The 25,478-nt window shown below is 44.8% G+C and overlaps 1 protein-coding gene across 1 annotated transcript in view; it reads left to right on the forward strand.

Annotated features, from left to right (window-relative positions):
• Positions 1 to 3,329: 3,329 nt before the first annotated feature.
• LOC143828939 (cytosolic phospholipase A2 epsilon-like) overlaps positions 3,330 to 25,478 on the forward strand; it is a 50,627-nt gene continuing 28,478 nt past the window's right edge. The window contains exons 1-5 of the mRNA XM_077319093.1: positions 3,330 to 3,356; positions 3,836 to 3,908; positions 23,048 to 23,184; positions 23,568 to 23,696; positions 25,129 to 25,169. Of these exons, the coding sequence (XP_077175208.1) occupies positions 3,330 to 3,356; positions 3,836 to 3,908; positions 23,048 to 23,184; positions 23,568 to 23,696; positions 25,129 to 25,169 (407 nt within the window). The remainder of the gene's footprint in view (positions 3,357 to 3,835; positions 3,909 to 23,047; positions 23,185 to 23,567; positions 23,697 to 25,128; positions 25,170 to 25,478) is intronic.

The raw sequence follows: 25,478 nt of genomic DNA on the forward strand, positions 1-25,478 counted from the left end.
CCCTCATAACTGTCAAGGAGTGAGCATTTAGTCTGGCAAGAATAGATGCCTTTAACAGTCTTTGGGAAGTCAACAGATAGATATAAGAGGAAAGAGACTTTGGAGATGGAATACCAAAATATTGGGATGAACAGGTGTAATGTCCTCTAAAGGCAGAGTTTTGGTCATTGATTGATTTTATACATTTGCTGGGTCCAGACTCTCCTGTCTGTGTTCCAGCTGCTTCTCTGCCTTGGCACTAGGCTTCAGCTGAGCTTGCCCCTTTCCCCCCATGCTCCATCAATACTCTGTCTTTCTCTCTCTCTCTCTCTCTCTCTCTCTCTCTCTCTCTCTCTCTCTCTCTCTCTCTCTCCAGTGTCCTCTCTCTCTTTACCCACCACCCCGCGTCTCCTTCCTAACATCCTTTTATCCCTCCCTTCTCTTCCCAATCCCTTCCCCAATTACCCCGGGCCAAGGTGATACACCTGCACTGTTCCTGGGAACCAGGAAAAAGAAAGAATAAAACAAAAGACAACTCTCCAGCCTAGGAATGAGGCCTGCTAGGAGTCAAGTCAACCCAAAAGCACCTTTAAGGCCCTTCACAGTCTGGGACCCACCTATCTGAGAGACTGTCGCCCTATGCCCCATGCAGGGCCTTACACTCTGCGGGTACTGATTTGTTGGTTGTTCCCGGCCCTAGAGAAGCTCAGCTGGCCTTGACCAGGGCCTTTACCAGGCTCACCTGGCCTCAACCCACCTGGTGGAATGAGCTCCCAGGAGAGCTACGGGCCTTGCGGGAGCGTTCAGCATTCCTCTTCTACCAGGTTTATGATTGAAGCCATGGTTTGAGAGGAAGATTTGATAGACCCTCCTCTAGTGTTAAAGGCAGCAGTATGCTAGGGGCATCTATTACCATCATGTCATGGCTCTCTCTCACCACTTTCCCCTTTTGAGATGTTCATGGGGGGGATGGATAGTTGATTACACTGCCATGTTTCTCCTTATGTTGTAATTTGTATGTCTTATTTTTAATTTTAATTGGGTTTCATTGTGGTTTTTAATGGACTGTTGTAACCCACCATGAACCGGCTCTGGGAGTGGTGGATAACAACAACAACAATAACAATAACAATATACCAAATCAAGCCATGGCAGAAGCCCAGTGGACCTCTGTGATAAGACCCCAACCCTAATCCTTGGTGCAAGCAAATCTGCTTGTAACAGTCATCCCGTTCATGCCAATCAGTTAAGGCATCTGGCAAATACAAAGACTATAATTTGCCCAAGCAAGTTAAAAAACTGGATGACAGTAGCTTTGATCTAAGCATTAATTGGATCTATTAAGATTGGAACTATTAAGGTGTGTCTCCAAATCTTTAGGCTGACGCCAGACATGTTTGTTTGTAAAAAGAGCAGACTAATGCTCTCTATCCTAGATGTCTTCAAGCTGACTAATTCATTTGGGGTAAGGTCTGCTCCAGGAGCCTCCCCTGAGCACAGGCAATAGATCAAGCCTTCAGCTTGCAAAGAGGCCACCTCAGGCCAGTCAGGAAGAGGGCCATCAGGTTCTGCTATCTCAGAAGTGAAATAAATAAAAAAATAAAAAAAATAAAAAAATAAAAAATAAAAAATAATAAATAAATAAATAAAAAAATAAATAAATAAATAAATAAATAAATAAATAAATAAATAAATAAATAAATAAATAAATAAATAAATAAATAAATAAATAAATAAAATGAAGTCCCCGGTTGGTCCCTAGCTTCAGTTGGAAAGTGAACTCATGTCTGATTATTACAAGTTTAGTTTCGTTTATTAGAATTTAGACCACCCTCCCATTGAGCTGACTTATGTTGATGTACAACAAAATATAAAATACAAATGACAATTGATAAAAATTACACTTAAAATTAATTTAAATAAATAGTGACATATTAAAACAGCAATGATACATTCACAGAATGTCTATTGTGGGTGTTGAGTTCTCCCAAAAATTCAGGATAATTTGGGGTGGATTAGTGGATAGATAGATGGACACATGAGTGACTGGGGCCATAAATAGGTAAGTAACTAGATGTTAACTTTGGCCCCAACCAAAAGCCTGGCAGAAGAGCTCCACCTTACAGGTCCTGTGGAATTGTGCTAACTCCAACAGGGCCTTGATGTGCTCTGAGAGCCCATTCCACCAGATAGGGACCAGGACAGAACATGTTCTGCCCCTGGTTGAGGCGAGAGATACCTCCTTAGAGTACTAAACAAAAACAATTGGATGCATGCACATACATGCAGGATGTAGTGCTTTCACTGTAAAATTCATTGATTTATACCCTGCCTGTCTCCCCAGTGGGGACTCAAAGCAGTTTACATATTTCTCTTCTCTTCCACTTTATCCTCACAACAACCTATGAAGTAGGCTAGGATTAGAATATATCTCTTGCCCAAGGTCACTCAGCAAGCTTCAAATGACAGAATTGGGATTGAAATCTGGATTTCCCAAATCCTAGTCTGACAATTTACTCACTGTACTATCCTGGTTCTTAAACAGGGCCTGCTGTCACACTAGCTCAACGGTTCTCAACCTGTGGATCAGGACCACTTTGGGAGTCCAATGACTCTATCACAGGGGTCACCTAAGACCATCAGAAAACACATTTCTGATGGTCTTAGGAACTGAGACACCGCTCCTCTACCTGTCTCCAGGTAGGGTCCTCCCACATGCATACTGTTGCATACTGTTGCAAAATGTAGCAATGTAGTTTACTGTTGTTATATTAAGACTGTTACCCATGCTACACCATGATTCAAGATAAAATTGCATGTATTTTTAATTAGAAATAAATATTTCACAATATATAATTACATATTGTTTTTGTGATTAATCACTATGCTTTAATTATGTTCAATTTGTAACTATGAAAATATATCCTACATATCAGATATTTACATTACAATTCATAACAGTAGCAAAATTACAGTCATGAAGTAGCAACAAAAATTGTATGGTTGGGAATCCCGATAACATGAGGGACTGTGCTAAAGGGTCACAGCATTAGGATGGTTGAGAACCACTGCACTAGCTCAAACTGGCTCTCTAACCACTACACTACATTGTCACTCAAACATGTTATTTTCCCTATGTTCAAAAATAAATGAGTCCATAGGGGTAGTTGTATGATTTCTCATGCAGGACAAATGAGAATTCCAGTCTGGATACCCTCCCCACTATGACAGCTATTAATATGATTTTAAATGAGGTATTTAAATAATGTTTCTGCTTGGGTACGATTGCATTCAAACAATAATTGAGATTCTGAGAGTTATCTCAAAAATATGATAGACCTGAATTGACAATGATAGAAAACGTTGACCAACTACAAGTAGGATCTGCAGTCTTAGAGCAAAATCTTAAACAGTGGTTTTCTGTGGGTGTGAAAAGTCTGATCCCCTGACAGAAGCAATGGCCAGAGGATTACTATGGCTGCTGCCAGGCCAGCTGTCCCCTTCCATGTGGCTCAAAATTCATGGGGGGTGGGGGGTGGGAAGCTAAACAAGAGTCTTATGAATAACATGTCGGTGCCATGTTGTACCACTGGAGAAGCAAGAGACAACTGCAAGAGACAAAACAGTGTTGTTTAAGAATATTGTTCACTTATTGGAAATTATGTGGATCTTGGTGATTACGTTTACCCAGAGAAATTACAGGGAAGAGGCCATCTTGTGGGGTGTGCTTCACCTAGGAGTCTTCTAGTACTACTTATTTTATGTTCATTCTCCATTTGTAATATAATACATTGGATTTCAAGTATAAATTCAGTTCTTTAATGATTCACCTTTCCCCAAATGCCTTGTTTCCCAGAGGGTGGCATCACCTTGCTATCTACTCACTGTAAGAGTGATACGAATGCGAAATCTTCACCAACAAGACTTGTGTGAGTATTTGATTTGTCATTATGCTTTCTCATTGTTCTAAAATTACTATGTCTAAATAATAATATTAACTGAACATTTAGATTGCCATTTAAAGAGGGAACAGATGTTACACATTGTTTTTTAAGGTTGCCAACAACCTGTCCCTGTAATAGCAGCTTAATTGGGCAGTTGAAGCTTTTAATTAAGGATATTTTTTTTTGTCCAGGTTGTTAGCAAACCTATTGCTTTTTAAAGAGAGCTAATGTGGTATACTGGTTAGAGTGTTAATCTAGGATTGGGGAAAGCCATATTCAAACTTCTGCTCTCCATGAAACAAACTGGGTGGCCATAGGCCAGTCATTGTCTCTCAGCTGGTTAGCCAAAATTGCCCATTACTAAGACTTACACAAGAGGGGAAAGTTTGCAATGTTGCTATTTATCATTCCAAGTCTACAATCAGGTATAGAAGAATAATTTGAAGATGATTTATATTTAGCAGTTACATCTTACAATGGGAGTTTTGTGTTTTTCAGTCTTTGTGCACACCATGGTTGTTAGACTTGGTATGGCAACCAGAACGAGGCTGCGGAAGCCGATAAGGGAGGGGGCTGTCAGTGATAGCATGACATCCCTTCCAGGGAAACCCAAAACTTATAAACTAGTGCTTACAAATGTAATGCTGAACCAGAGGTTCCTGGTTCACATCTTATTTCTGACCTGAACTCTCTAAGTAGCTTTGGTGTGTGTCTTGGGGAGTTGTTAAGTGCCATCAATCACTTGTGATTTATGAATTAACTAGATTTATTGCCAAATACATTTTATTGCCAAATACAAAGGGCGCTAACATGTACGCTCCCTCCCCGCAGGGCTGGGCAGCCCTCCCGCCATTCCCCCCCTGAGGGCCCAGGCCTCCCCCCGATGGGGGTGGGAAAGGATCAGGGCCGCGGCGTCTCCAGCGGTGGCGGGGCATGGTAGTGGTGTTGGTCGGCTGGGAGTGGTGGCCGGCGGGTGGCTGGCGAGTGAGGAGGCGGCACCCTGTCACTGCACAGGCATGTCTGGGAGCGGCAGAGCAAGGAAGAGGCGAGCGCATGGTGGGCCGCGACAGCCTCTGTCTGGAGGACCGATTGGTGGGAGTGGCTTGCAGAGAGAGCTGCATGTGAGCCAGCGGGGTAGAGTCCGAGGGGCAGTGGCCCCACCTATCTGTTGATTCCGCCCAGGTTGAGCCGGTGTCCTGGAGGCGAGAGCACAGGGCCGCATTGTGAGAGAGCGGAGCCGGGGCGGCAAGATAGGGCCCCAGCCTTGGCTCAGATGGCAACCTGTGGAGGTGGGAGTGGCGCGAAGCATCTTGCAGGAGGCGATGCCGCATGGACACATGGGCTAGGAGTGGAGGCAGGCTGGCAGGTCAGGGACCCAGGATCGGCTCGGGCAGCAAGCGGCTTCAGCAGGGATCCGAGGGGCGCGTTGAAGGCTGCAGCGGCTGTCCCAGCTTCCCCCCGAGCTTGCAGCTTCAGCGCAGGGCCCAGAGCAGGCCCACCGCATCTGTGATGCGGTGGGCCTGCTTCGAGGTCCACACTGGAGCATGGCCTGGACGGCCCCCTCCCCAACGAGTCTGGGATGGGCCAAGGGACCAATCAGGAGCTGCGCGCTGCACGGCTCCCGATTGGCCCCTCCAAGTTTTTATCATGGACTCGCCTCGCCCCTTTTTCCGCCCACAATGCCCTTACTGTTTTATTTTTACCGCTCCCGTTTACAGCGGTTTACAGATGTCATCCAAAACATCCTATTCTCTACCTTGCTCAGGCGTTGCAAACTGTGGGCTGCAGCTTCTCTGAGTCAATGCATCTCATGTTGGATTTTCCTCTTTTTCTGCTACCAACTTTTCCTGTCTTTTCCAGTGAGTCTTGTGTTCTTATAACGTGGCCAGTTTAGTCATTTTCACATCTAGGAAGAGGTCAGGCTTGGTTTGTCCTAGAACCTACTTATTTGTCTTTTAGGACGTTCATGGTATCTGTAAAATTCTCCTCCTACACCACATTTCAAATGACGTAGTTCAACACCACATTTCAAAGTAGCCTTACAAGCCATTATCTTTGCCTCCCCTGTAGAATGGGAATATAAATTATACTGATGATAAGAATCAGTATTTTAATACCTTACCCTGGAATAATAAATAATTTCTTTGTTCACATAACAAAGAGACATTAAAAGTAAAAGCAGAGTTGCAATTCATCTCTCAGGAACCAAGAATAAAAATTACTTTGGTGCTATTTTTGGCAGTGGATGGGATTCCTTAAGTGTGCTAAACTGGGATTCATTATGTTAGCCCTGCCTAAGTAGCACATAAATGTTGCTTCTAAAAAAAATACAGATTATAGCAAACAGATGAATTGTTTCCTAAAGGCATATTATTTCATCATTTTCTCCAATGTTCAGGAAAGGGGAGTGTTTCCCAAAGAACAAAGTGTGCAACAACATATTCAATTTTAATTTGATTTATTGGACTTATTGCCTGCCACTCCAAGCAAACCAGCCCGTGGTGGGTTACAAGACAATTCCAGTACATAAAATCCCAGTAAAATCCCATTAAAGCCCCATTAAAAAGCACAAGCGGCACAAACATGGTGGTAAAAATAAAACCCCATCCTATAGTAGTACACATGTCGGAAGGGCATCCGTAATGCATCAGCTGGCCACCACCAATGATGTACAAATTGATGGCTTGAAGCCCTGAGATATATGTAGATGAGGTAGCTCAAAGCTTAAAGTCCACTCCTGACACCCAAAGCCAAAGCATGCCCACATCCCTCCCAACCAGGGCTGAAACAGAACACCAGTATTTTGAGGACAGTTTAGATAGGGGCTCCTTCAAGAATCCTCATGACAGCTGGAAGGTTATAAGGTTATTCATCAGAGATATCTACAGGCTAAGGCTTGCACACACAGGTGCTGCAGAGCACACTCACCAACAGAGATATATTATTCTACTCTACAACTGGGTCTGGACTGGAGTGCACCCATTCGTTGGGATGAATTCTTCAATTCTGAGGATGAATAGAAACATGTGAAGGTTGCAGGGCAACTCCTCAAGTCTAAAAAGAAAGAAGGACAGAAAAGCAGACCATACATTCCCAGCGTTTTGACAGGGGCTTCCCAAAATAACTCCACAGCAGCTTGGCAGAACCCCCAGACAGGAAGGGAGGTGTGCCCACAATGCTCACATGCCCCCCCCGGCCCATGCTCAACCATGCAGCTCCAAAGCACACCACATCATCACCTTGTGTGTATTATGCTCTGAAAAGTAATGGAACCCCCCTCTAAAGTCTCCAGAGACAGGTGGCAGATTCTGGACAGACAGACAGGTTGCATCCTAGAACATTGGACTACTAAACATAAAGTAAAAGAATTCCAGATAACTCACACATTTGCTTTATTTATGACAGTCAACCATCTCTCTACAATGGCCACTGTATTTATAGCATACTAGGGGCAAAGCCCGTTGTCTCCAAGAATACAACGGGCGCTAGAGCTTGGCAGTGGGAAGAGGAAGGGGAGGAGTTGTCCAGTCTGTAAGGGCATGGGGTTGTCATGTGTGTTGTGTGGGAGGTTGTGGTGGCATGGTGGCAAATGAGGCCATGGGTGTGGAGATATGGGTGTGAAGAACCTGTGGTGTGGAATGTTCGTTGATTGTGGGAGAGGACTAACCCTTGGTGATTGTGGCATAGTGGTTACAGATGAGCTTTCCAGAGCCATGTCCTCAGATATGTGAAGGGAAAATCAGACTGGAGACTCTTCTTAGGGGAAGATTACATGGCAACCAATTCCCCCCAGTTCTGCGTCATTTCCCTTCTTGTTTGAATTAGGCCACATTCACTGAAATGCCCCTCTGCCCTAATACACATAGGGTAGTCACAGTACACAGGTGTCCACCCTGTTCCTTCAGTCTCCCATATTTTCACTGTTGGTAAAATGTCATGTGCCCACATGCTTCTTTCATGGTTGCTCCTTAGAAGAACGGATTTTTGTACCCTATTGCTTACTACCCAAAGGAGTCTCAAAGCGGTTTACAAACACCTTTTCCATTTTTCTCTCCACAATAGTCAACCTGTGAGGTATGTGGGGTTGTGAGAGATCTGAGGGAACTGGGAATGGGCCGCAGTGACCCAGCAGGCCTCAGGTGTCTCAAAGCATTTTCCAATCGTCTTCCCCTTCTCTCCCCATAGCAGACTCCCCATGAGGGAGGTGGGGTAGTGAGCCTCACAGGGAAGCTGGCAACCCTAAGAGGAAGACTGTCTGTGCACAGCAGTCTTGACCTTAGTAAGGTTTTTAATATTGTTTTTTTTTATTTGCCAGGCCAAGGTTATTTGCCAGTTACTATTTCAGTTACGATGTGTCTCCAGACATTTACTTGTTCTCTATTTAGTTTCAGGCTGTAAATATTTATTTAGATCTTCCTGCACTTTCCAGACTCACAGGACTGATGCTGGTCTGCCTGTCTGCGCCCCAGAATACAAACAGTTGCTGATAAGGGCTGGCCATAACCCATAGGCCAGGAGGGACACTCCTGCACCACTCCCTACCAACTGCAGGCAAAAATGGTTCATTTGAAGGCTGGACTCTGAGGCATTGTACGATTGTGAAGTCCCACCTCCAAACCTCCGGGAATATTTCCAACCCAGGGGTAGCCAACCTACAGGTGTGGCCTGGAGAGCTCCTGGAATTACAGCTCACCTGCAGAGTATAAAGATCAGCTTCCCAGGCAAAAAGGGCTACTTTGGACAGGGTTGTGGTAGAGAAGAAACATTTAAGGCTTCCCACACAGGTTGTTGTTGAATTGAAAGACTTGAGGCCTACTGCACAGGGTTGTTGTGCAGATGAAACAGGAGACAAAAGAGCCAGCTTCCTCTGCAGAATAACGCTGTGCAGTGGCCTCAAATCTGCAGAGAGTTGCAAAGAAGAAAGACACATGGCTTGGTTGTGTCTAACCCCCGGCCAGAGCAGTATTTTAAGTGAGAAGGGGCTTTTCTGTGGCCTCCCCGTCAGGCAACTGTTTGGCAGAAGGGGAAAGTACCCCCCCCTCAAAAGGAAGGCCCTCAGGCTCCCCTGTGTTGCTCTTGGAAAGGCCTCCTCCCCTCAGTCAGGGCCTGCCAGAGGCTCCTTCGCAGCAGGCCTGAAGGGGGGGGGGAGCACTCTGCAGCCTCCTTCCAGCTCTGTCAGGGTTCTGAGGCAAAGTGACAGTTGGACATGGCAGTTAGGGCAGCCTTGGGGGGGAAAGGGCTGATGCAGCCTCTGTTCTCATCCCCCTTGGCAGCCCTGCTGACCTCCTCTCCCTGCGGTGGTCAGGAGCAGACTGGCAGCCAGACTGGGCTGGGTGAATGGAATTTTGGTCTGTCCTGGTGAGAGGCCAATAGGAAGGCACTTTGCCTCCCCATTGGCTGCTTGGCCCTGGATGGAGACTCGGAGGGCCCTGATTGGGCCCTGTGAGTTTTTATCCTGGACAGGGCCCGCCCTAACTCCTCCCCAGGTGGCCTTACTCTTTTATTTAATAGGACCCTGTCCTATTTAAAGATATTCTGGTGTTAGTTTCAAGATGTTTTTCCAGTTAGGTAAGGTGTCAAATATTATTGTAAATTATAACCTCATGCATAAAACACCTACCTGTGTGTAGGTAACCCCATGAGTGACACAACCATGCATATCTCTGTGTCTGCATAGTTGTTGAAAATGAAATGACTGGAAAACCTTAATGGTCCATGTTGCCCTAGAACTAACTAACTAACTAGGACTAATGAGATGTTAATTATAAAACCACAAAATCTAATCAGAGAAAAGAGGATGAAATTCAAGTATCCCTGGGGTTCAAATGAGCATTGTTTTTGATAATTTGGCAACAGAATTCAAGGAACAAACAGCAGGTAATTTGTCTGGGTTTAGAAAGATCATTGTGAATGAGATTTAAAATCTCAACAACAAGACAGAGGAAATGCTGTTTCCATGAATGGCTGCCAATAAATTAAATACTTGCCTGCCATTCATAGTAGGTGAGCCCATTTATTTGTTCACTTTTGGATTAAGACACTTATATATTGTGTTGAAAGCTCTCTCCCCCCTCCACCCACACATGCTGCCTTAATAAGGATCAAGAGGAACCAGCAGGAACAATTAGCCCAGTTCCTCATTACTTTGTGGCCCTTGTCCCACATGGCTGTTTTCTGTCTAAGTCCCACTGCCTCCAACATAGTCTCTTGAGGGATTAAAAGAGATCCTTTCAGCCTCGTATGACAGTAGTTATTATACCTCCTGGTCATTTTTTCTTAGTAAAGAATGAAATGGACCCATGTTTCCATTTAGTGTTCTTGTTGTTGTTGTTGTTGTAGTTGTTGTTGTTGTTCTTCTTCTTCTTCTTCTTCTTCTTGGGTTTATTACCCACCACTCCCAGCAAGCTGGCTTGCGGCAGGTTACAACATTAGAAATGTTCTTCAGGCTCATTTATTTATTAAACTAGTAAAAGAGCCCATTGTATCCTAAATACAATGGGCGCTAGGAGGCAGTGGGAGAGTAAAAGATTTCTTACCCTGCGCTGGGTTTGCTGACTGGGGGCCATTTTTAGCGGCGGCTTGATCATCGGCAGTAGAGGCTTGAGGGCGGAGGCGGCTTGACAATGAAGGCTGGCGGCCATTTTGAGCGGCGGCTTCATGGCGGCGGCGGCGGCGGCTTGATCGGCGGCGGCAGAAGCGGCTCAAGAGTCTTGAGGTCGGAGGCGGCTTTACGGCTGGCGGCCATTTTGAGCGGCGGCTTGATGGCGGCGGCGGCGGCGGCGGCTTGATCGTCGGCGGCAGAAGCGGCTCAAGAGTCTTGAGGGCGGAGGCGGCTTTACCGCGAAGGCTTGAGCGGCGGCTTGACGCGGCGAGAGGCGCTTCGCGCCTCTCGCCGCACCAAGCCGCCGGCCAGGGAGCCCCCGGCAGCCGCGCTTCGCGCGACTGCCGGGGGCTCCCTGGCTGGCGGGCTGACGCGTCGGAGGCGCTTCGCGCCTCCGACGCGTCAGCCTGCCAGCAAGGAAGCAACTGCGAGCCGCGCTTCGCGCGGCTCGCAGTTGCTTCCTTGAGCGGCGGCTTGACGCGGCGAGAGGCGCTTCGCGCCTCTCGCCACGCCAAGCCGCCGGCCAGGGAGCCCCCGGCAGCCGCGCTTCGCGCGACTGCCGGGGGCTCCCTGGCCAGTGGGCTGACCAGCGGGCGTCAGCCCGCCAGCAAGGAAGCAACTGCGAGCCGCGCTTTGCGCGGCTCGCAGTTGCTTCCTTGTGAGTGGGGTAGGAATCGACCGAGCCAATCGGCAGGCGCTTCGCGCCTGCCAATTGGCTCGGCCGATGGTCCGTCAAGAGGAAGGGGCCAATCGGCACCCTTCCTCATCCCGGACCGAGCCCGCCCTAACTCCTCCTACACAGCCCTTATGGCTTTATTTAGTCCGTGGCGCCCGTGGCGCCACGGGCGGTGTAAAGATGGGAGTGCTGCACAGAACAGGAGGATGGCATAACGCCTAGCTGCCAGGCTTACTTTTCACAGAGACAAACAAGTTGGGGAGGGGTGAGAACTTTGGAATGATTCCAAAAAGTCACTGATGCAAAAGGAGAAGCTTAAACAGACTAATAGAATGCATTTAATGTAATTTTTATCCCACTTTTCTCCCCAGTCAGGATCCATCAAAAAACATAATTCAATTTAAAGACAGCAATTTTTTTATTAAACAAATGGTATGCATAACATCCTGGTCTGGTAGCCACCCGGGTGGTCCATCAAGGCCAAGTTCAAAGACCATGTCTCATGTGTCAAGAGCCAAGACGCTTTAGACCAGGGGTAGTCAAACTGTGGCCCTCCAGATGTCCATGGACTACAATACCCATGAGCCCCTGCCAGCATTTGCTGGCAGAGGCTCATGGGAATTGTAGTCCATGGACATCTGGAGGGCTGCAGTTTGACTACCCCTGCTTTAGACCCTTGTCTTTTGACTTGCATCTAGGAGCTTGCGCTGTTGGCCACACTCAGATGTTAAAATCTGGTAGCCATTTTCCTACAATTCCTTTTCCTGCTAGGGTTGCCTTTTCTGGGTTGGGAAATGCCTGGAGATTTTGAGAGCAGAAGGTAGAGTTTGGCACGGGAAGGGAGCCCAGTGAGGATGTGGTGCCACAGAGTCCACCAGAGTCCCTCAGAAGCTGGAATTTTCTCAAGGGAAACGGATATTTCTGCAGTCTGGAGATCAGTTGTAATTCTGGGAGATCTCCAGCCTCACCTGGAGGATGGCAGCCCTAACTTCTGCTGAAAGTTACATGTGATGCTATGGCAGGTGAGTGGCATAGCATGGCAAAAAAAAAAGAGGGTCACTCTAATGCAGTTTTCTGTAAAGGGAGAGAGAAGGGCTACAAGGTGATGTGAGGCAGGAGATATTCCTATAATTGCAGCTATGAAGGAATATAGTGTGCTGTTAGAGGGTCAGAGAATGGCTGGGAGACAAAACGGGTCCAGCATGTGTCATACATGTAGACCTAACTAGAAGCTTTTGGTTGGGGAGAAGCAGCACAGACCACCACGGGCTGGTAGAGTGCTCTTTGAAAGCTGAACACAAGCCTTTCTCACCAGCCAAATAGCAGCCTGGTAGTGTGTCAGGCATGTCCAAAACCTTACTGTTAGGGTAGAGAGCTGAGGAGCTAAACTCTGAAACCTGAATGAAGTAATGTATACATAGTATGTGCATGTGGAATGGCTTTCCTGGTGCTAAGGTTTGGTACATGTAGCATCTGGGAATATAAACTCTCTAAAATTGTGCAGTACAATGTTTTAGACTATTGATCCCCACTGGATAGCCTGGTATTGCCCCAAATGTCCTTGAATAGAAAAATGAACGGAGGGAAACAGGAAATTATTTCACTAGCAAAGTGCTGACTTAATTAGTAAGTACATCACTGCCATGCATCCTGGAGTTGGCTGTAACACATTGATTGATTGATTGATTGATTGATTGATTGATTGACTGACTGATTGACTGATTGATTGATTGATTGATTGACTGATTGATTGATTGATTATTGGACTTATATACTGCCCTTCCTGGCCAGCCGACTCAGGGCAGTTCACAACAATAAAGTACAATTAAAACCAAACCAGAAAAAAAGAACTACCCCTACCAACATACTCTCTTATGTTCCTAAGTATGGGAATATTTGTCTGTGGACCCACAAAGAGCAACCCCCTTTTTTTGGAAATTGAAACCTAAAGGATCTTTTTGTGATAGAAAAGTCCCAGTCCCAGCTGTCATCTGCTTCCTTGAGGCTTTAGAAGATCCAAGGAAGCATAGTCTTAATGTCTGCTGTTAAGCATGTATTCTAAAGCTGCAATCTCTTTACTTGAAAATGCCCTAGACTGCTTTCATGAGAGCTATAGCCTATGTATCTATTTTATTCCAACTCATGGGGAGAAAATATACAGATGTCAAAATATGGGGATATTAATATAACACTAGAATACTTTACAGCATGGGTAGTCAACCTGTGGTCCTCCTGATGTCCTGCTGGCAGGGGCTCATGGGAATTGTAGTCCATGAGCATCTGGAAGACCACAGGTTGACTACCCCTGCTTTACAGAACAATTGCTGAGATGGTTAATGTATCATAGCATAAGTATTTGTGGACTTGAGCCCAATTCATGAAATCATTGAAAGCTTGGGAGCCAGTTTGGTGCAGTAGTTAGGAGTGCGGACTTCTAATCTGGCATGCCGGGTTTGATTCTGCACTCCCCCACATGCAGCCAGCTGGGTGACCTTGGGCTCACCATGGTACTAATAAAACTGTTCTGACCAAGCAGTGATATCAGGGCTCTCTCAGCCTCATCCACCTCATAGTGTGTCTGTTATGAGGAGAGAAAAGGGAATGCGAATGTAAGCCACTTTGAGCCTCCTTTGGGTAGAGAAAAGCGGCATATAAGAACCAACTCTTCTTCTTCTTCTCATATGATTGATTTCTCTGTTTTTCTGTTTAATTCAAGAAAAACAAGATTTAACAAAAAAGGTTCCTCCATTTTTTTTGTTTAACTAGTAGTAAAGCTCTTTGCATTCTGTAATACAATGTGTGCTAGCTCATGGTTTGGTGTGGATTTAGTGCCTCACAGAACCTGACAACCCTGAGAGGAGGCCTCTGTGCACAGCAGTCTTGACCGTAGTCAGGTTTATGCACACCTAGGTAGTGTGGAATTCCAGAACCTGAACCTACACCAATTTGGTAACCTTACCTCCTCTCTGCAATGTTTTCCTGACCTGAAATAGGTTAGGGAGTGCTATTCAGCTAGTTAGATGGCTGCAGGGGCATTATGCACTTTTAAGGCCCCACTTCCAAACTTCAAGGAATACGTTCAGACCAGGGACAGCCAACCTCCAGGTAGGGCCTGGATATCTCCTGGAATTGCTGCTCATCTCCAGGCTATAAAGATCAACTCCCCAGACAAAAATGGTTGCTACAGTGACTCTGTAGCATTGTATCCCACTGAGGTTTAGGGATGCCAGCCTCCAGGTGGGATCTGAACATCCCCTAGAAGTACAGCTCATCTCTGGGTAGTTAGGCTGAAGAGAAAGCTCTCCCCCCTCCCTCACATGCGCCTCTTCAAAAGGAATGCTCATGGCCACAGACACCCCTTGGCTAGCACAATCTGCAACTCCATGACAGAAGCATGGCCTGTACTGTTTCAGGTTGCTGGTTGTTTGGAATAAGTAAAAATTGAATTGTAGGGCTTAGAATTTTCTCTAATATCAGAAAATGAAGATCTGGAATACATCTGGAGAAAAGTCATTGTAGGATGGAAAAGTCCTGTTATAATATGTATTGCTTCAATAACAATGTGGGGTTTTAGTTTTATTATTCTACTTTTTATTGGCTCTGCTTGGTTGATCATTATATAAATTGTTTTGCAATGGTCTTTGGAGTTGTGAAAGGTGATTACACTGGTGCTTGAAAGGAATACTGGAGCATTTAGGATTTCTGGGACAATATGTGACACTGTCATATTTGGAACTGGCTTTTGCTTTGCAGCTGGAAATAGGTCTGAATTAATATACCAGGCTTTCTCAACCAGGGTTTCCTGAAACCCTGGGGTTTCTTGACGGCCCTGGAAGGGTTTCCTGAACGGGTGGAAGTTAATACATTTAAAATATATTTTTAAAATGTGTTAAACATTTATTGGGTGATATGCCCATATCCGGTCATATACGGTCATATCGACACACACATCTCTGTTTAGGGGCGAGCGCTTCAGGGAAGTTCGGCCATCTTGGTGACTACCGAAGCCTGAGATGGCCAGCGCTGCGGCATGGAGAGGAGGGACAGTGGGGGCACCACTGGGGGCCCGCATGCAAGCATGTCACCACTGCCCCTCCTCTCTGCACCGTGGCGTTGTCTGCCTTGGGCTTTGGTGATCGCCAAGGTGGCCAAACCATACTAAAGCACTCACCCCTACCCCGGTCTCAAAATGGCCAATGATAGGCTTGGAGGGAATGGGAAGGGAACTGGCCACTGGTGAGCATGTACATAGTTAGGCTTCCCAACCAAATTCTCCATGATTGCACAACTTCTGGGGTTTCTTGAAACCTACAGAATGTTTCAGGTGATTCTTAACAGTAAAAATATTGAGAAAGGCTGTAATAAAGAATATGTTTAACTATACCAAATAATATCTTCTTCCACTGAGTTCCATCAATACAGGAACTGTTGGGGCAATTCAGGACTTTGGGGGGATTTGTTTGTTTTAATTTATAGATCACCATTCTTTGCCCAATATGGATTTTGTTACAATTCTGCCACAATAACAAGATACAACATTACCATTCTCTATTATATTGCAGCATGATATAGTGGTTAAAAGCAGCAGAGTCTAATATGGATAACTGGGTTTGATTCTCCACTCATCCTCCACATGCAGCCAGCTGTTGACCTTGGGCTAATTACAGTTCTCTTAGGGCTGTTCTCACAGAGCAGTTCTGTCAAAGCTCCCTCCACCCCACTTACCTCACAGGGTGACTGTTGTGGGGAGAGGAAGGGAAAGGAGTTTGTAAGCTGCTTTGGGACCCCTTTGGATGGTGAAAAGCTGGGTATAAAAAAACAATTCTCCTTTTTTCTTCTTTTTTTCTTATTAGGTTCAGGATGGTTAACTATCTTTCCAAAGCAAAAGTGCACTCTTATAAATAGAAATTATATTTAATATGAAAAAAATATTGCTATGACAAATTGCTCACACATTTTATGGCACACATTTTATGCTGATCAGGATTCACTTGATCACTTACTGAACATCACAGCTCCATTGCCTTTAAAGGGTGAGGTTAATCACTAAACCCAGCTGTGTATTCTTCCCTGAAGCTCACCACAATATGAAAAAGCTGCACCTCATTCTGAAATATTTTTCAGGCTTTAACTGGCAAATAGATGGTTGCTCCTAGTTGGTGAGCCATGGTGTTCTATCATGTCATGCCTGTCAAAGCTACAGCAGTGCCCTCCCCGTCAGAAAAACCTGAATGCCACATCATGCTTTATAATATAACCCGACTGCTATCATAATAACTATATATTATATGCCAAGCCACACAACATCTGTCATTGTTCCCTTATCATACTGGTAATTTGCGAGGTTATCATGACATCTGTATCCTAGTTAGAAAGATGAGGTCTTCAGAACCACTGGCTAAACATGTGACAGATTCAGCTGGGTAGCTATGTTGGTCTGAAGCAGGGGTAGTCAAACTGCAGCCCTCCAGATGTCCATGGACTACAATTCCCAGAAGCCCCTGCCAGCATTCGCTGGCAGGGGCTCCTGGGAATTGTAGTCCACGGACATCTGGAGGGCCGCAGTTTGACTACCCCTGGTCTGAAGTAATAGAACAAACTTGATTCTATAATGGAATGACAACCTTCCGGTTTATTCATCTCATATTTATAACATTCATACATAGAATGTGGGTGGGGGTGCTGGAGGTTTAATTTTTAAAGCCCAAAGAGAAGAAAGTTGAACCCTGCATCCACCTACCAATAGAACATCCCCAATGGACATTTCTTCCAATTTTGCTCAGTTTTGCTTTTGGAAGAGACCTTGGATTTGGATTTCAGTGTGGAGAGAGACTTTATCTTATGCTAAATACATATACTGAACATCAGTGAAGCAGACATATAAGTGGCAGCTCCAGAGATGGAAGGAAACCCGATGCACCAAATTCTCAACATGTTCATTTGATACACTACTGAGCAATGTGAGAATGGTGTCAGGGAGAAAGAAGGCAGGCCACTTATCAACACCATATAAGAAAGCTTGAAAGGGAACAAGGAGGATGAGATATTTGACACAAAGGAATCTACAAAGACTGTTGCCACTGGGAAGACAATGAGAGAGAGGAGGAGTTGACCTGGAACTGGTATAGAATGCTGCAAGATTCCACCACCTTGACTAGTGTGTGGGGGGGGGGGGCAGTGAAAGAAAAGGCAGGGAGGATGGTGGGATTCAGATAGCAGGCTCTGTTGAGGACAAGGAAATGAGGGCGGGGGGAGAGAAGTCATGAAGCATGGCAATTTTGCTGCATGAGGAAGAGCAGTTGCAGAGCAAACAGGAGAAGAAAAGGTGTGGCAATTATTGGGGATGGGATGAATGGGAGGGTGTCAGATGCTTGAAACAATCATATAAAGGCTGGGGGGAAAGGACAGGGGGGAAAGGACATATAAAGGCTGGGGGGAAAGGACTTGGAAAGAGGAAGCTGGAGGAGGAATGGGATAGGAATAGGGTGGAGATATTATAGGGTTCAGTTCACCAGTGAAATAGGGTTGCCAGGTCTCCCCTGGCCACTAGTGGGGGTAGGGTTTTCAGATCCTGGTTGAGAAACTCCTAGTGATTTGGGGGTAATGAGGAAGTCAGAGACCTCAGTGGGGTCCAATGCCATAGAGTCCATCATCCAAAGCATTTGTTTTCTTTATCGTCTGGAGAGGAGCTGTATTACCATGAGATCCTCAGGTTCCACCTGGAAGCTGGCATCACTAAGGTGTAGCAACTGGTTACACAGGGGAACTAAAGAAGGAATGCCCTTAATAGCCACTGCGTGTGGCCTGGCAATTGACTGATGAATTCAAAGCAGTAGCAATCAAAACATAAATAATTGGATAGTTGTTATAGGCAAGAGGTTTATGGAGTCAAAGTACCAGCCACACCTGCTAGTTCCAAGAAGGAGCCAGATTTTAGTGGGATCCAGGTGGGTGCAGAAAGCAGACCATGTTTTGACTTGCAAAACAGTGGCCACACCCTTGAGTTCAAAGCCACAGCTTGCTTTCAGTGGGATGCACGTGACACACCTAGTTAAAGAGACCTTCATCCCTTGGTTTGCAACGGTCCATAAAGCCAAAATAGCAGGCACACCCAACGCAGCAGGAAATTATCAATGGGAACTAGGTGGATGCAGAAAGCAGAGCACATTTAGCAACTGCTTTGCTCCCTGACTGGAAGAACAGTCTCTGTTTCCCAGTTAGTCAGTCCATATCTCCTATCGGTACTGGAGGGAAGGATGAGATTTGAGCCAATTGTACAGGACTTCGGCCTTATATGCATCTAACAAAACCGAACTGCATGAAATGCCAATCTTTTAAAGATTTCTAATGAAGCTATCACTCCGCTGTAGTGGTGGAGGTTAGAGTATTAAATGTAACTATTCTAGCTGTGCATAATTTTAATGCTCTGCAAGGAAGCACCACTTCCCTGTCCCTCACTACCGAGTCAGCACCATCCTGAAATTCTGCTTCAGGGGAATAGGGCACCCTTAGGAGCAACATGAAGGGAGAGATGGATTGATATCACAGAAGGGGGTTGGTCCTCCTGTGCATGTGTAGATCTTCTCAACAGGACCCAGTCCATAGGTTTTAGAAAGCACCATCTCCAAACGAGGTGTCTTTTACTCTTTTTTTCTCCTCCTCTCCTTTTTCTTTTTCTCCTATTGTCCTTTGATCAGGAATCAAACCAAGTTTGATGTCTGTCCCTTAGCACATAACAGTGCAAGACTAGAAAGAAGGCAGCCCACATGTGCATATGAGAATTAATCCAAAGACAGTATGCATCATCCTCTTCATTTGGGGGGCAGCCTCATTCTGAGTCGTCAGTACTGGCATGGCAGCAGCACCACTAGTCAGCATCCTATGGCCATCCTGCAGAGAAGAATTAAGTAAAAGAAACACCCCTCAGGAAGGTTCTGGCCACCAAAAATTCATGCTCCATTACCAACCCCAGTCATGGACCAGCATGTTGCCAACACCCCTGTGATTAGCAGCTCCTGACACAGCCAAGCATAACCCACCTATGCAGTTGGGCCCACCCCTGAGTCTCACCACCCACCCTGCAGAGTGTCAGAAGACCGGGAGGAGAGAGCAGCCAGCCCCAGGGAAGAGCCACCTCTGTCTACAGAAATTGTGAAAGGAAGGCCAAGGTTAGTCAACAAGGGACCTGACCTGAAGCTGCAGGCATTTGTGACACATTTACACCCCAGTTGTCTTCCCAAAGTGGCTTACAACGTTTCCCTCTCTTCCATTTTATTTTCGCAATAACCCCATGAGAAAGATTAGACTTGCAGTGTTGGCTCAGGGTCACCCAGCACCCTTGGGAAGGGCTGTGGCTCAGTGGTAGAGCATCTGCTTGGCATGCAGAAGGTCCCAGGTTCAAACCCTGGTGTTGGCAGTTAAAAGAAATGGCAGTAGGTGATGTGAAAGACCTCTGCCGGAAACCTTGGAGAGCCACTGCCTATCTGAGTAGGCAACATTGACTTTGATGGACTGATTCAGTATAAGGCAGTTTCATATGTTCACACCTGAATAGCAGATTAGGAATTCAGACCTGGGTCACCTAGATCCTAGTTTGATATTAACTATGGGAGGGATGATGACACCATTGGATTGTCCTGATGATATGATACTGGAATATGACATGATACTGCCAGAATATCTGCCACCATGGGACACACTTACTGCTAGCAACTATTGTACACAGTGAAATACACAAGGTATGTTAAGAAGAAGAAGAGTTGGTTCTTATATGCCGCTTTTCCCTACCCAAAGGAGGCTCAAAGCGGCTTACAGTCGCCTTCACATTCCTCTCCCCACAACAGACACCCTGTGGGGTGGGTGAGGCTGAGAGAGCCCTGATATCACTGCTCGGTCAGAACAATTTTATCAGTGCCGTGGCGAGCCCAAGGTCACCCAGCTGGCTGCATGTGGGGGAGTGCAGAATCGAACCCGGCTCGCCAGATCAGAAGTCCGCACTCCTAACCACTACACCAAACTGGCTGTTAAGGAAGGAGGAGGGGGTTGCAGCAGTCTGAAGGGGCTGGTATCCCTTTCATTTTTTACCTGTGTAGGAAAGCAGGGTCTCCCCTTTGATGTTTGTATCCTTAAGAGCATAACTGTAAGTGTTAAGCAGAGTTAAGCAAATGCAATGACAGTTCTTGTGCTAAGTGCTCCTCTGTGGTGTTTTGCCCTTTAGGCACAGTCCGCACCCCCAAAAAGCAGGACTAAGTGTGCACAGCATGGACCCGAGGGAAATGTATCACTGTGCTACATCCTATCATCTGAACTATGAGTCTCCTAGACATGGTTTACATAGGGCTTGCAGCAAACTCAATAGGACATCTTGGAGGGCCCATATCCAGCCGGTGCTTCAACAACTGCACTGGTTACCTGTCTGTTTCCAGGTCAGGTTAAGGCCATATGCGGTCTGGGTCCTGCCTACCTGCGGGACTGCTTGCTTGCTTATGCCCCCCGCAGGGCCCTTCATTCTGCAGCTATGAACTTACTGGTTGTCCTGGGGCTTTGGGACGTCGCCTGGCCTCGACCAGGGCCAGGGCCTTTTCGGTCCTGGCCCCAACCTGGTGGAATGAGCTCCCGAAAGAGCTAAGGGCCCTGCCAGAGTTACCAGCTTTCCTCAGGGCCTGCAAGATGGAGCTCTTCCGCCAGGCATACGGTTGAGTCCGGGGCAGAGTCCCGGGGAGGGGTTTTCCAACTGGTTCCCAAATTCATCTCGGCCCTGGCTCACATTTCATTAGACTAATATTAGATTGAGATCAGTGCCCCACCCTGAATAAGGAGGGATTATTAGAGATTATGGTTGCCATTGTATAGTTGGTTAGTATGTGATTGTTATTTTAATGGGGATGTCATTGGGGTTTTATTGTTTTAGAATTGTATGTGTAAACCGTTGCAAGTCTACGGCGAGCGGCGGTATAGAAATCTAATAATAAATAAATAAATAAAAGGCTGAACTGATTGCTGTGGAGAAGGGCTATTATGAGGAGAATTTCTTTTCCAAAATCCCCCTTTTAAGATATAACCATTAATTCCAGTTATCCGCTTTTTCTCTTTAAAATGGAAGATTTCTGTTTCCCTTTCATTTATTTCCCTTTGTAGAGAAATACTCTCCCTTGTTTTATGCTGTGCACCAAGGATGGTGCTCCGAGGAGAGGACGGAAAGGTCGGAGAAGACATTGCCTGCCCCCTAGTTGCTGCAAAATAAAATCCTGAAATTCAGCAGAACCTTTCTTCCTGCAGCTCCTCTCTTTGGATTTCTCTTTGATCAAAGTGCAATTGATTGGACTCTAAATTCCTAAAACAAGGGAAAGAATATATATTGTGGGATTTCAGGGGGAAATAGGGTGAAGAGCAATTAACAGAATTTCTCTTAACAAATGTTATTATGGACGCATATGACGGGATGCAGGCTTAGCATCCTAAATTATAGTATGCTTGAGAGTGCAAAGGAAGATGTAGGTGGTTTCTTTCTCCTCTCTGCTATGTTACCAGGTTCCTCTAGGGACTTTGCTGTCATGAAGTGATTCTGGTACCAGGGGCTAAAAGGATGTAGGAAGCCAACAGAGTTGTGCTCTGTGCATGGCACACTCTTGGTGCTGCCCTATACTGGGATACTATAGAATTGTGGCTCTCCAGATGTCCATGGACTACAGTTTCCATGAGTCCCTGCCAGGGAAGGGGTTCATCAGAATTGTAGTCCATGGACATCTGGAGAGCCATAGTTTGTCAGGGAAGATACAACAACACAATGCTGGCAGGACACCATCAGGGCTTGCTACTGGAGTCCTTAGGATATGTCAGCATAACTCAGAGACCTTAGTTCTAACTCCTGGTGCATAAGATGAGGCTGTGAATCTTTCAGTCTTTCCTAGGTACTTATTGTTATACTAACAGATGGTTTTAGAAATCTAGCTTCCATTCCATTCTGTTAATATTATGACAAAAGTCAATGCTAGACATTTCTTAACTACATTTAATTGATGAAGAATTCCAAAACACAATATAGCTCTGGAAAAATCAAGGGCCAGGGAAGAATGGTTTGCTTTCTTTAATGTCAGTTACAAGTTTCATAAATACATAACGTTAAGTCCCCATAAAATGGTTTGCATCTATGGAAATAGACCTGCATGCCACTCCTGTGCCAGAAATTGCGAAGTTGGATTTATATTGATGTCTTCTTCTGAGTTAGATATTGAAATGCCAAGATGCTGTCTCATTATACCTAAGAAACTGGAGAGGAGGGTGCATGCTTGTGTGCGTTAAGTGCCATCGAGTTTCTGATAACTTATGGCAACCCTATGGATCAGTGACCTCAAATTTTTATACTTCCAGTTTCTTTATTGTCAACCTTAATGTTGTGTAATTGCCCAGTAGTAATTACTTTTGTCTTCTTGATGTTTGGCTGCAATCCTGTTTTGGCACTTTCTATTTTAACCTTCAGCTGTAGACATTTAATGTCTTTGCTATTTTTCGCCACTAATGTGGTATCCTCTGCATGTCTTAAATAGTTAATATCCCTTCCACTGATTTTCAATCCACTTTGTTTTCTGCTCTTCACAAGCCATCACAAACCACCCCAAGTTGTGCCAGTATTCTTGGTAGCTTGTCCTGGTTCTTCAGTTCCCAAAATTTGGCTCACAAACCTTGAACAGGCCAAAATTCATGACAAACTTTAGTTTGACCGCTAGTTTGTACCTATCTAAAAAAAACAAACCCCAAAAAACAGTGGAAATGGCTGCTGCTTCTGCTGGATGAAATCCTCACTCTTGTCTTCCATGCATGTTTCTTTTTTTCAAATTTTTCCTGCAGTAAGTGAAACGGATTGTTATGTAACCTTGTGGCTGCCTACTGCCTCATATGAAAAGGTTCAAACTAGAACAGTTGCAAACTGCAAAGATCCAGTGTGGAATGAAACATTCTACTTCAGAATCCAAAGTCAGGTTAAGGTAAGATACCTGTGTTCTCCCAGATGAAACAAAGTCAAGAAGCAAGTTTGAAGTCTTTGCTAATGATTTCCTCTTCTTTGGTGGATACTTTTCCTCATTACTTGCTGCTGCTTTTTTCTGATGGGCAGCAACTGTTCCCAGGGATTTACCAGACAGGTATTTCCCAACTCTGCTACTTGAGATCCTTTAAACTGTTTGTCAGAGAAGGAATCCAAGATCTTCGGGAGGCATGCTAATTGCTTCACCATTGAGCTTTTAGGGATCCCCTTAGGCATATTATGCCAGTCAGATGTCTTCCTCCAAGTTGCAAAGTTGGGCAAAATGGCTTTTGATTCACTTACAACTATGTAATGGTGTGCTTCTATAATGCCTTTCCATTTCAGAACGTCTTGGAACTGATTGTCTGTGATGAAGACATTATTCAAGATGATATATACCGTGTAATTCATTTTGACATAGCTGAAGTGCCTCTTGGAGAGTCAGTTTTTAAAACATTTAAGTTGAATCCTCAGGTGAGCATGTATAGTTAGCCACTGGGCTAATTAGAATTAATAATACCATGAAAACAGGTTAAAGTTTACACTAAAATTAAACCACCAAGCATGATAATATAAAATGGCACAGTGGACCATTTAAAGCAGGTAGGTGATGGAGAAAAAAAGCTAAAATGCAAATTTTGTTTAAAGTCAAGAAACAAACAAAATGGCAACTGGTTTATAGCCACCCTATAATGAAAGGTCTGTAAGCAGGGTTGGCAAATCCATCCTGGGAAACTCTTGGGATTTAGTGGCAGGGTCTGGGGAGGGCAGAATTTGTGTAAGAGAGGTAGCTTAATAGAGTGTTCATTTCAGAGACTTTACTCTTCAAAACTTCCTTTTCCCCACCAAATTAGCTGATTTCTGTAACCTGGAGATCAGTTGCAATTCTCAGAGAACTCCTAGGCAGAACTGGAGGTTGTCAACACTATTTAAAAGCCATAAATGCAGCAGTTTTCTTTAAACACTAAAACTGTAATTAAACTGTCAGTGATAAAAACACTTAACTATCCACAGAGAATACAAAGGTTTTGGCTGAGTGTCTAAGAGTTAACAGACTACCAGACAGATTAACTCCATGGGAAAACAATGCAAAATCATCTCACCAAAAGAGAAAGGGCTGTCCTCTGATTGTGTAGACATTCCAATCAGAGAGCCGGAACTAGAAACAATTTGTAATTCATTGAAATTGAAATTTGACTCAAGGTCAGATATAATTGCCTCAAGGACTCCATCTATCCCACAAAAGGTTCCCAACTCTAGTTTTGGAAATAGTTGGAGATTTGGAGGCAGTGCAAAGGAGGATGGAGTTTGAGGAGAGGAAGGAGCTCAGTGGGGATGTGTTATCATTCTAGGACTTCCATGTCTTTATGGTATACCCTAAAGTTTGCCCTCCAAAACTGCCACTTCCTCTGGACCACAAACCTTAAAGTTCATAACCCTGTTTATAAGTGGGGAGACACTTGTTAAACATTTTGCTAGAAGTGACAAACATTTCATAACAGTGAATATGATCTAGCCAAAGTTACAAAATTTAAATCCATTTATTTCAGTCATTTAAAGTGCAATCCTGTTTCAGTCCTTTACAGAGATATCCTTTTTGGTCCACTGAAGTCAATGGATTTACAATGGTGTACTTCTTTGGATTGCACTGTATATTTGTCATTGATGTCAATAGGACTTATAAATACACAATCTTGGCTAGAGTGTGGCAAATGTATTAAGGCATTTCAATACTGTGAAGGAAAAATCTTTCTATTTCAATTTCCACAAAAATGGAAAAGATTTTTTGTTGATATTCCATTTTCATTAAATCTTTACAAATCAAGAGAGAAAAACCACTCTGTGCACCAATGGTGTGAATCATTGTAGAATGATAGCTTAATTTATGTTACATCTTAATTTTCAGAAACATGAGGAATTGGAAGTTGAATTTACATTGGAGAATATGTGAGTAACCCAATTCCTGTAGAAAGTTATTTATTATTATTTTGAGATCTAGTGTGATGCAGTTGTTATCATGTTGGACTTGCTTCTGGGAGGCACAGGTTCAAGCCTGCACTTTGCTGTGTAAGCTTGCTGGATGATCTTGGCCCAAGTCATGCACTCTCAGCCTAACCTACCTCCCTGGACTGTTGTGAGGATATAATGGAAGGGATACTAATATTAGTTGTTTTGGTTCTCCATTGGGTAGAAAGGTGGGGCATAAATGAAGTAAATAAATACAGAAATTACAAAGTTTGCAATTAATAAAAATTG

This window comes from Paroedura picta, chromosome 2 (genome assembly GCF_049243985.1).
Source record: "Paroedura picta isolate Pp20150507F chromosome 2, Ppicta_v3.0, whole genome shotgun sequence".
Lineage (NCBI taxonomy): Eukaryota > Metazoa > Chordata > Lepidosauria > Squamata > Gekkonidae > Paroedura > Paroedura picta.